Source organism: Monodon monoceros, unplaced genomic scaffold (genome assembly GCF_005190385.1).
Source record: "Monodon monoceros isolate NGI ecotype Baffin Bay Population unplaced genomic scaffold, NGI_Narwhal_1 Super_Scaffold_3, whole genome shotgun sequence".
Taxonomy (NCBI): Eukaryota; Metazoa; Chordata; class Mammalia; order Artiodactyla; family Monodontidae; genus Monodon; species Monodon monoceros.
In genome coordinates, this window is record NW_021703780.1 from 69,240,757 (window position 1) to 69,253,331 (window position 12,575).

Sequence of the window (12,575 nt, forward strand, 5' to 3'; positions counted from 1 at the left end):
CTCTTCTCAGCCTCAAAATCTTGCTCTGTAAAGAAGAGGTAGGTCCCCACCCTGCTCGTGTCACAGGTCTCTCCTGAGACATGGGAAAACATTCCTCGGAGTTTCCCAGGGATGGGGGAGGACTTGGCATGTCTGAGCTGAGGCTGAGCCCATCCTCTGATTCCCCACCCTCTGCTTCCCCAGCCTGAGCCTGATCAGGAACCTTCAGGAGTCCCCTCCCAGTGCCTTGAAGGGAGCGCCCTGCAATTTGCTGAATCAGGGAGGCACATGAGTCATCAAAAGCTGGTGATGGGAATGTGGCTGTTTTCTCCCCATGCCAGTGGGTGATTGCTGCCGCCACCACCATCATCCCTGCCACTCCTTGAGGTCCTACTCGGTGCCATGCTCTTTACTTCCATGATTAGCAATCCTCACCAACACTCTATAACGTTATTATATCCTCATGTTCCACATGAGAATACTGAATGAAGCTCAGAGGGGTTAAGTAACTGGCTAAAGGACACACAGCTAATAAGAGCAAAGCTTGGAACCAGGTTTTCTTGACTCCAAATTCTTTGTCCTACCCTCTGCCCCATGCTTAAGGTGGGTTTCTGGGGGTGAGAGAAGGGAATCCTATTGCAGGTGCTGTCAGAGGAGAGAGGCGAGGTAGAGCCACTCAAACACTGTGGAATCTTGGCCCATGGGAGAGACCATTTGAAGGATGCTGCAGCAACTTCTCCCAATCTGTACAGATCTCCTTTGCAATGTGACTTTGCCACTCCTCTCATTGAGAGGTGGTGCCTATTTCTCTATCTCTTTGAATCTGGGCTGTCCATGGGCTTGCTTTGGCCAGTAAATGCAGTGGAAGTGATATATAGTCATCCCTCCATGTCCATGGGAATTGGTTCCAGGACCCCCCCTCAGATACCAAAATGCGAGGATGCTCAATTCCCGATGTCAGCGTTCTATATCTGTGGATGTGGAGGGCCAACTCCAGTGTAACTGGATTTCAGGCCTCAAGAGGCCTTTGAGGCTTCCAGTCTCACCTTCGTGGGATGTGGTATCACAGTGTGAAAGAGCCCAGGGCACCCCTTATCCTTAAAGATAAGAGACCACATGGAGAGAAAGGGCCAGCCAGCAGCCAGAACCAGCTATTGAAGTGTGCGAGAGAGAGGCCGTGTAGGATCAGCCAGCCCCTCATCCGTCTGCCGGCCCTGAGTAACAGCAGCAGGACACCGCCCCTCACAGTTAACCCAGCCCGTATCGTTTACCCACAGGATCCCAAGCAAATACAATGGTGATTGTTTTCAGCCACTGATTTTTGGTGTGAGTGTGGTGTGTTATTCAGCAATGGACAACTGATAAAGTGAGTGACTTAATTCTCCCAGCCTCGGCATCCTCATCTGTGAAATGGGCATGATGCTCACATCCGTGTCTGATAAGCTTGTCAGGGAGAGTGAAGGAGATGAAGCCTGTGAGTCTCGAGGCGCTGAGTCTAGTACGGTGTTGGCAGCATCGGCATCAAGGGGTCACCACTGGTGTGAGCGGCTCTGGTCAGGGTCTCTGAGGCAAGAGTCATGTGGTAAGCCCCTCTGAGGGTCTGATGCACACAATAGCCCCTCACAATTATTTGGCCCAAAATGTCAGTAAGGGTGAGGTTGAGAAACTCTGAGTTAGAGGGAAAACACTTGTGACAACCATGGCAAGTGCGTGAGTCTGCAGGGGTCAGTTAGGTGGCAAAAATGGCTGGCTAACTGGACACAGCCGGCCTTGTCTGGAAGGCGCAGTGGCTGCTGGGATCCCGCTGAGCGTCGCTACAGGGGACCTGTGATACCATGTACTCAGGTGGCCAGTTCTTCCTGTTTTGAAGCAAGAAATCCCAATTTGAATGTGAAAATACTCATCTTTTTAAGTGCTGCCAATTAATTTGAGTATCTTTTTACTGCTTGCCAGTCAAACAAAACACATCTGGAGATGTTATATACACAGAGGGCCACGGTTTGTAACCTCCCCCAAACACTAAGGGGGCCTTCCTAGCACTGAGCTAGCCGCTGGGGGGTATTTTAAAGAACACTGGCCCACCTTCCTGGGTTTAGTCTTCAGACTTCATCCTTCTTAGCTAGCCTATAGTGAGCTCTTCCTATGTACTCGAACCTGCGCTAAACAGTCCAAACACGGTAACTCATGTTTACAAGAACCTACAGTGTAATACTCTCTCCCACCTTAACTGGGTGCTCAGAGAGGTTATACAGCTTTCCCAAGGTGACAGAGCTAATGGCAATACCAGTATTTGAACCCAGGTGGTCTGGCTCCGGAGCCTATATTCTTAATCACTGAGCCAGGCTGCCCTGTGAAGGATGCTACAGCTCCATACTCTACATGAAAAAGCTTGCAAGGGACCTCTCAGGTTCATTAGCCACCCTAGGCAAGCACCAGTCCACCACCGTGGTCAGCCTGCGTTCCCCAAGTGCTCAGAACCTCAGTTCCTCCATCTAAAGCTGTGCGTCTCACCTGGGGTTGATTCTGCACCCTGGGGTACATTGTGCAGTGTCTGGAGACATTTTTGCTTGTCACAAATGGGGGAGCTACTGGCATCCAGTGGGTAGACGCTAGTGATGCTGCTAAACGTTGCCCAGGACAGCCCCCCACAATAAAGAATTCTCCAGCCTCAGAAGCCAAGTGCCGAGGTGGAGAAACCTGATCTAAACACCTGGCTGGCAACCATGGCAATTTCCAAAAGGGAACCAGCAGAGAATATTCCAGGTGATTCAGTCTGTTTACCTAGGACATTTTTTTCTCTCTCCTCAGATCATTCTTTCTTCTCTTGCCCTGGTATTTCTTCACAATCCCATGTTGCTGTGCTAAATGCCTGCACTGAATAATAATCTCCCGATACAACTCTCATATATTAGCAGCAGAACAAATAAGAAATGGGAAAAAAATAGCTACAGGCAAAAAAAGATAAGTATTAAAATACACAATAGATCCTTGAGATTTGACCATAATATCATCTACATGCCTGAAATGTGCACTTTTTCCTGGATTCGCTAAGCCACAATCACACTCTAGGCCCACATCAAATTTCAACTGCCATGGACACCATCTCTGCCAAACATACACGTGACTGCACTGATTTTATAAAATGACTTTAATAGAAAAGTAGTACAAGATATGAACAAAAATAAATAATCTTTATCTATTTCTAGCCCAGCAAATGGTACACTGCTTGTAAAACTGGTTTAAAATGCAATTTTCCTTATTCCTTTTTTGCTTTTGAAATACTGAGACAGAATGTTAATTAAATCTTCTGGATTAAAATTGATACATTTTTGGTTTTTAAAAAAGAATCGTACCAACCTTTAATCATTCCACATCCATTTTTTAAAGTTGGCTAACAAGATGATGTTTTACTAACATAAAATATTATCCAGTCATCAGAGTTAAATGTAAGGTCTGTGCGAACAGGTAAATTAGAAGATTCCTTTACTTAGTTTTAATTCCTACGTTGCTGAATGTTTCCTGTATTAAGAATGCGTTCCATCATCTTACTTTCAAAGTATGGCATCTGGCTTTCACCATTCCACAGAGAGGGGAGACTAACAAATATTTTCTTAAAAAAATAAATATTTTAGAAGTATACTTTACAGTGATAATGCAGTATCTTAGACCTACGTCTTGGTGCGTATTTGCATCATATATACCCTTCAAGTTATCAGTACCTTTTCTAGCTGTTTCTATTTAAATGATGGGTCACTCAGTCTTTGGGGACTGTTTCTGCTAATGAATCTGTGAGTCAGCCAGTGACTCTCTTATTTGGAGTACTTATCCTGCTACAGTGTCATCTTTGATACTTCTGGTGGCTTGAACAATGTCTTGCAAAAACAAATTGAAAATTGTATTGGCAAATCGTACAAGCAAAGGGTTTGCATGGGCTACTGAAACACAGTGCCAGTCTCGGGAGGTCAGCAGCTTGAGAAACTGAACAGATACACTGGACTAAAGCTTAAAACAGTCTTCCTTGTACTTAAGCCCATAATTACTATTTTGAACATAGCTCTGTTTGTCGCTGCCTGTATATAAATTTTTTGTTAATTTTCCTGTATTGGGAAGATCTTGAATGCACTCCAGGATGAGAAGAAAAAAAAATATGCTGACGCTCCTAAATCGAGTATATGTTTTTGCAATAAAGAACACTGGTCAATATACAACTGAGGAAAAACTGAAACAGATGTGAGTCCTAGAACCACAAGCGTTTGAATTTGCCCAGAAATGCTATTTTAAACACTCTATATGTTGGTCTACTGTTTTTTTGTGGAATAATGCATTCTTGGCATCCTTAAAAGGTTTCAATATGTTACAAGGTTATCCGGAAAGAAAAAAAGCAAAGGGCTAACGTATCAATCTGTGCGTCGCGGGCCGGGCTTCGCTGCGCGTTTTCAAGAAGCACAGGGCTTGTATTAATTGCACTTAACACAACGAACCTTCAGTTTCCTTCATTCTCTGCAGACTGAGGCTTGCTTTTCATAAACCTGCTTTCCAAGGGGCAAAGAGACACTCCATCCACACAGTAACTTCGAACTAGAGCAGCGCGCTAGCTGCAGCGGTGAGCACAAATACACTTTGTTTTGGACTAAAATTCTGGTCATGGATAAAAGCATGTGCCTTTTCAGTTCTTAGCTCTGAGATGTTACAACACCAACAAGCTCTAAAACAATTAAGTTACATGCATAATGCTCGAAGAATGTGAGCAATCCTATAACCAGCTTTAAGCCATCTGCTTGATTTCTTTTTTTGAGGAACATATATAGGAAAAGAGAATTCCCCTTTTGTTCCGTTACATATAGAAATCTTTTGAAGCTCCCAAATAGTTTGGTTTTGGTAAAATTCTCCACTCTTCTGTTATTCTGACATGTAGTCACCCCTAAACTATCCCTCATGTTTTCTCAAAAACTCTCCACATGAAGTATCTGAAGGACAATTGAAACCACTTACCAATATCCAAGTAACGTTTTATTTTATATTCTATCTTCCATTTGGCATAAGCCTTTCGATGTCTGTTTGTTTTTTGAACCAGTGAAATATACAAATCACACGAGACAGAAATATGTACATGAAAAGTATAGAATAAAGGCCATAGAAGATATACATAATATCTGAATGACAAGTAGAATATTTTACATTAAATAGTTTCCTTTAAAAACTAGGATTGTTAAACTCAACTCTCTTCATAAACATGAATCACTAAAAAGGAACAAAATCTGGTTTAGCAAATAAAAGGAACTTACTTCATGGTTTTTGTATAATAAAAACCAAAAAAGTGACATTTTAAACTAATTAGTGCTTCTTACTTTCAAGATCTTTTGCTTGCAATTCACTGCAACTGCAGGGGAGTGAATATCCTTGTGCAACAAGAGCCACAGGTGGCTGAGGTGATCTGAGGGCCACCCGTTCCCACGAGGGCTGCAGGAGATGTGTATCTTTCCAAACTTTTAAAACAACAGAAGTCTGAGATAAGAACACATTTGATGGCACTCTTTGGAAAGAGGTGTCCTGGTTTAAAAATTTTTTTAAACTAGCTATATATGTTGTGAGCTGGATTTTCCTTAGGGACTCAAATAGGTACTATCAGGTCTAATGGGCTCCAGTTTCCACTCTGCAAAATGCATGAAGGAAAGAGAAATGCCGACAATGCTTCCGAGTGTTGAATATCTCTTCATTCCCACGTCTGTGATGAATAAGTAATGCCCTCTCCAGAAAGGGTACAGAAAAGGAGGATGGGGCAGGGAAGATAAAAGAAATCTTCAAACCAACAATGCACATGAGTATAAGACCTTCCGGATTCCTCAGAAACAAGGCTGCTCCGTGATGCTCAGGGCGTGACGGCATCAAGGCCACAGCCCCAGCTCAACTCAGAAACCGTCTGGAAAAATCCCAATTGGATTGCAATGGAGGACAACAAGGCTCTAGACCCGAGTAAACTGTAAATCTAAATCACTGGCTGCACTGAGATATAATTATATCTATATTTATATATATATATGTGTGTATATATATATATATATATATATATGTATGTTATGTACAAGAGACTGAGATATCAGGCACCATTAAACCACATTTCCCCCCTTATAAATGCAACTGTTCAAGTCCTCTAGGAACAGTTCTGGGGTACACCTGCAGGGTAATAGGAAAGCGTGAGTGGAGAGTCTAAACACAGGAAACGCTGCCACACCTCTGTGAAGTTCATTCGCCAAGTAATGTCATTAAAACACAGAAAACTACTGCTCCTCAAAATAAAAGTTATAGGGGAAAAACAAAATCCCTAAGTAGCAAACTGTTTCCCAACGGAGCTCCTATGTTTCATTTCCTGTCCTACTATCAGAGGGGACTCAGTGGAGCTGCCGTTTGGAAACGTGCCGGCGTCACAGCGCAGCAAGGCATGGAGGAATCGGATAGGGCGCGGGGTCAAGTAGGGAGGGCGGATGTCACGTTTCCCCCTCAAATAGGTTTTCTGCTCTGGTGCAGTGCTGAACTGCACGCAATTACCTTGTAGCTCGGGCTGAGGATCTGTGAATGGAATTCATTTATTATTTTCATTGTTATCATTTATTAACCAAGTATCCCTAAGAAAATTACAGTATATTTTCCTTTACAGTCAAGTCAACCTCCCTTGCCCTTCTCCAAACAAAAGTTCTAGTACCCAGAATCGCTCGGGGATCCTTTTCCAAGTGGATAACCTAATTCCCACAACAGCGTAAAATCACTGACTTAATATAAGGAGTTTTTAAGTTTTCTCTTTTTTTTTAATTTCTGGGGCTTCCCTCCCTGCTCCCCAAGTTTCAGTAGCTAGTAGAATGGACCATCTGTAGATGGAATGTTTGAGAACAGTGCGACACATGATAAACCTTTTTTCTTTAAGGGATATGAGATTTTTGCTCTTAGACTTTAAATACCATTTTGGAAATGTTTCAGGCTGGCAGCCCCTGGGAAAGGGGCGGGGGTGTGTGTGTGTGTGTGTCTCATTGTTTTGTTTTCTTCTCAAGACCTTTCAACTTTCACCAGAGCGCCGAATTCCTTTTAGTCACAGGAGCTAAATCACGCATAGATCTGTACCACCCTCTTGCAGCTGGACGCTACCTGTCCCATATGACCCCATAGTTGAGACAAAGAAAACAGTGTTTCCTTGACCTTCCAGATGTGCACACATCCAACTTAAGGTGTGCGTTATTCCCCCCTCATCCTATATACCAGCAAAAGAAGTCTTGTCTTACTTTTCAATGATCCACAAAATAAATATTTTCTTGGTTCCCACCCCCCCTTTTTGCCAAATAATAATTATAATATTAATAATAAACCACAGAGTTCTCAGATGGGAACAGGAAAAAAAAAAATGGTTCCGGTTGCAATTCTTGGGGACAAAAAATAAACAGTATTAAAGACAACAACAACAACAGAATCACTGTACTTTCTATAAATAAGTGGGTCCTGGGAGTGGGGCTGGGTGACAGGCGGGCGGCGGGGTGCCCACTACTTGCACACGAACTGGTCCACGATCTCCGTGCACTTCTTGCACTTGACGTAGCAGCACCAGTGGAACTTGCAGTGGCAGCGCTCGGTCTGCACCGTCTTAAACTGGTCGTAGCCGCGGCCGCAGCACATGAGCTCACAGCCGTCCATGCCCTCGGACGTCTTGTTGCACAGGCGGCCCTGTGTGCCCAGCGAGCCGGTGCTCTCGTTACGCACGCAGTAGTCGGGGCTGGGGTCGATGTAGACCAGGTCCTGCGTGGTGGGCGAGTTGAAGCGGCTGTTGACCTGCACCAGCTTGCCCCGGCTGTTGAGCCGCATGGCCGCTGCGCTGTCGTACTTCTCCTTCAGGGCGTCGCCCACCTTGCGGAAGTCGGCCAACTGCAGCCAGCACGTCTTGAGGCTGCACGAGCCTGACACCCCGTGGCACTTGCAGGCCACGTCCGCCAGGTTGTACACCGTCTGTGGGGAGAAGGGGACGGTCAGCGGGCGAACTCACCCGGGAGCCCAGACTTGGGCGGGGGTCGGGTGACCGAACTCCCCGGCTGGGTGGAGCCCTGGTCACCAGCTAAACCTGGGCCTGGGCTACTTCCCCATCGTCCTCCATGACCAGGAGCCTTGTGTTGCCTTCTTTAAAAAGTCTGCAAAATAAATAGCCTCTTAGCCCCTCATTATTACACATCATCATAATAAACAACCACAGTTTTTGAATGGGAGCAGGAAAAAAATTGGTTCCATTTGTCTCTTTTTTTTTTTTTTTTGCAGGGAAGAACATTGGCAGCAACTCATACGTCTTGAACACTCAGCCCTGAGCTGCTATCAGTCCCTCACCTGCGTCACCTGGATTCATCCTCACCACCAGCCCACGAGGGAAGAGCTCTCTCATCTGCATCTCACAGAGAAGGGAAGCGAGACCCAGCAAGGTGAGTTACTGACCCAACCACTGGGAAGGAGCGGGGGGAGCGGGGGGCAGGATTTGAACCCAGGCAGGTGGGCTCCAAGCTCATGCTCATGACTTGGCCCTGGGCACCCAGCTGGTAAGTGGCAGGGCTGGGCAGGTGTCCAGCCCAGGTAGGATCAGGGTCCAAATCTTTCCTCACTCTTACTATCACTACTGCTGTGTGGCAGGCACTATCGTAAGAGCCTTTTTATACTCTTCATCTCACTTAATGCCCCCAGCGAGGTTGTAACGTGGCCTGGATTAGATGATGGCAGTGACGCAGATAGAGGGTAAGTGGCCCGCACAGGTCGCACAGCTAGAATGTGGGAGAACCGGGTGTGGATCTCAGGTACCCTCACTCCTGCTTCTCGCACACTCCCTACTCTCTATCCGCCCCTGCCTAGGCGAAAAGCATCCATCTTGGACCCAGGCGGACCTGGGTTCTGTCCTAATCTGTCCCTGAATTTAGGCAACAGGCTTCACCATTCTGAGCCTCCGTTTTCAATTTGGGAAGGGCACTGTGATGGTTGCAACCTCACAGCACGGTTGCAAGGATAAGATCAGGAGATGCGTGAAAGTACTTAGCAGGCAGGATGCAATCAGTAAACCTGGTCTGCAGGGTGACCGTCTGGACGCTGGTCCTGGGCCCTTGCCCAGTCACCCTGGCCTCGCAGTAGCAGCACCTATGGGTCTGGCCTCACGGTGCTGTGCGCCCAGCAGTCTGGGAGGTGGCGGCTGCCTATTTATAGTGCCGACTGCCCACAGTTCCTGTGCCAGTGACCCTCCAGAGCCGGCGTGCTGCTGGCACGCTGCACAGCGCCTGTCAGGAACCTGGAGGGGGCCAGAGTGAGTTAGAAGGCTGCTTCTGCCCAGAACAGCTACCTTCTCCCTCCAGGGATGCATAAGGGGCTTTCTTACAAGGGGAGCTGAAGTGTACTCCCTTGATATGAAGTGTTTCAGTCCCGCAGCTAGTCTGCAGAAGGGTTTTGCAAACCCTTCTATGTAACCTTCGCTCCCCTTTGAGGAAAATCAAAAGCTGATGTCCCAAGGAGATTCTAATATGATTTCCTGGTACAGTGTCTAACTTTCCTCCTCCCACCCCCACTACCCTGCAGAAAAACTGTCTTCCCAGTAATCTCACCCACCAGAATCCAAGCACAGTTCATTGCTCCAATTACAAAATTTCCAAAAACACTCCCCCTATTTAAAAATCCAAATGTTAAATGAAATTCTATTGAAGGGGCTTTTCCCACTCTCCAAAATCCCCTCTCTCCACCTGGAAATCCCTTGACCTTCTCTTCTTGGTTGCTATAAGCCCCTAAGGATTTCTCTCCATGAGGGAAGTCGAAGAAATCCACAAAGATGGATGAAAGCACCAAACAGGGGCACAGTGGGGCGCAGAAGGGTCAGCCATACCTGTCCTGGAAGCGTTTCTGGTCTGAGATGCTGGGCACCCGGCATGCAGCGTAAGGTGGTGTGTCCCTGATGAGGGCAAGACCAAAGTCCTAGGGCCCCAGAGAGAGCGGGACTGGCATGCCCACTCCATGGCGCGGGTCGGCTGCCGAGGGGGGTGAGTCCACGCACACTGCCGGCACCACAGCAACGGGCGGCCTCGGAAAGGAGAGGCCGCACTCACCTGGAGCAACTACCTGACCCCTCAAGGCGCCACAGGTGAAATTCTCCAGAGTTTAGTCTTTCCCTGAGAACCGCCCCCCCCCCCAAATAGTTAAGATCAAATTTGAGAAGAAATAGGTTAGCTGGAATGATCTAGATAATCTTTGGCTTCCCTAAGTCCTTTGCTTCCAGTAACTAAGCTATCATTTATCAAGCACTTACCTCAGCCCTTCAATTGAACCTTATGAAATTGGATGTCAGAAATGGTGAAGTATTGGTAATAAGGTGCAATCTACTATGTGATGGCAGTGAGTCCTACAGCAACCCCAAGCGATAGCTAACGCCCATTTAACAGATGTGCGAATGGGGAAACCGAGGCTCAGAAACGAACAGACAGAAAGAGATTTTAACCTAGATTTCTTTAATCCCCAAAACTATGGCCCTTTACCCTCGACCTGTGACGCATTAGTTTCATTTAAAAAAAAGCGCCTGGGCTTACAGGTCAATCCACTAATTCTCCCCACGGGCTTGAAGTGGTTCTCCAGCCTCAGTTTCCCAGTCTTTAAAATGAGGGGGTGTGGATGAGGGGCCCAAAGGCTCCTTCCAGGCCTCTAGCTTCACTCTGTGATTATCGTCCCTTTTCCTCACCCCAAAATACAGCAGACTGAAATCTCTGACCAGAAAGTTCCTGGCACTTACCTTGGGTTCTGTGAAAAAATAATGGCTCTGGTTTTCAGTGCTGCCAAAGTTAGGGAAAGTTTTCACCCCTTCATTATAAAGTAGCCATAAAGTGCCATGTGTTTAACCACAGGAAAAAAGGGTCTTTATTAACGATTGTGGGCGAGCCTTTCACATCCGCATCAGGGGAAGGAAAGAATGAAACCGGGAGACTGGGGCTACCTGGCAAGGATTTCCTCTCCGCACACCTCTGAGTGGCTCTCTCCCCTCCCCAGAGCATCTCTCCGCACACCTCTGAGTGGCTGTCTCCCCTCTCCAGAGCATCTCTCCGCACACCTCTGAGTGGCTCTCTCCCCTCTCAGCGCATCTCTCTGCACACCTCTGAGTGGCTCTCTCCCCTCTCCAGAGCATATCTCTGCACACCTCTGAGTGGCTGTCTCCCCTCTCCAGAGCATATCTCTGCACACCTCTGAGTGGCTGTCTCCCCTCTCCAGGGCATATCCTGCACACCTCTGAGTGGCTCTATCCCGTCTCCAGAGCATCTCTCTGCACACCTGAGTGGCTGTCTCCCCTCTCCAGAGCATCTCTCCGCACACCTCTGAGTGTCTCTCTGCCCTCTCCAGAGCATCTCTCTGCACACCTTTTAGTGGCTGTCTCCCCTCTCCAGAGCACGTCTTTGCACACTACCCAGTGGCTCTCTCCCCTCTCCAGAGCACCTCTCTGCAAATTTCTGAGTGGCTCTCTCACCTTTCCAGAGCATCTCTCTGCACAATTCTGAGTGGCACTGCCCTCTCCAGAGCATCTCTCTGCACACTTATTTTTTTGTGCTACGCGGGCCTCTCACTGTTGTACCCTCTCCCGTTGCGGAGCACAGGCTCTGGACGCAAAGGCTCAGCGGCCATGGCTCACGGGCCCAGGCGCACTGCGGCATGTGGGATCTTCCCGGATCTGGGCACGAACCCGTGTCCCCTGCATCGGAAGGCAGACTCTCCACCACTGCGCCACCAGGGGAGCCATCTCTGCACACTTCTGAGTAGCACACCCCTCTCCAGAGCACCTCTCTGCACACTTCTGAGTGGCGCTCCCCTCTCCAGCGCATCTCTCTGCACACTTCTGAGTGGCGCTCTCCCCTCTCCAGAGCATCTCTGTCCACACTTCATTTTTTTGGTGTTGTTTTTGTTTTGTTTTTTTGTTTTGTTTTTGTTTTTTGCGGTACGTGGGCCTCTCACTATTGCGGCCTCTCGCGTTGTGAAGCACAGCCTCCGGACGCGCAGGCTCAGTGGCCATGGCTCACGGGCCCAGCCGCTCCGCGGCATGTGGGATCTTCCTGGACCGGGGCACGAACCCGTGTCCCCTACATCAGCAGGCGGACTCTCAACCACTGTGAAACCAGGGAAGCCCTCTCTGCACACATCTGAGTGCTTCTCTCCCCTCTCCAGAGCATCTCTCAGCACACTTCTGAGTGGCTCTCTCCCCTCTCCAGAGCATCTCTCAGCACACTTCTGAGTGGCTCTCTCTCCTCTCCAGAGCATCTCTCAGCACACTTCTGAGTGGCTCTCTCCCCTCTCCAGAGCATCTCTCTGCACACTTCTGAGTTTCTGTCCCCTCTCCAGAGCACGTCTTTGCACATTCCTCAGTGGCTCTCCTCCCTATCCCGAGCACCTCTCTGCACACTTCTGAGTGGCTCTCTCCCTCTCCAGAGCATCTCTCTGCATACCTCTGAGTGGCTTTCTCCAGTCTCCAGAGCAGCTCTCTGCACACTTCTCAGTGGCTCTCTCCCCTTTCCAGAGCACCTCTCCGCACACCTCTGAGTGGCTCTCTCCCCTCTCCAGAGCATCTC

The 12,575-nt window shown here is 47.8% G+C and overlaps 1 protein-coding gene across 1 annotated transcript in view; it reads right to left on the reverse strand.

Moving 5' to 3' along the window:
- Positions 1-3,150: 3,150 nt before the first annotated feature.
- Positions 3,151-12,575, reverse strand: part of WNT5A (Wnt family member 5A) — a 25,852-nt gene continuing 16,427 nt past the window's right edge. Inside the window, exon 5 of the mRNA XM_029244231.1 lies at positions 3,151-7,965. Coding sequence (XP_029100064.1) covers positions 7,507-7,965 — 459 coding nt within the window. The 3' untranslated portion in view covers positions 3,151-7,506. The remainder of the gene's footprint in view (positions 7,966-12,575) is intronic.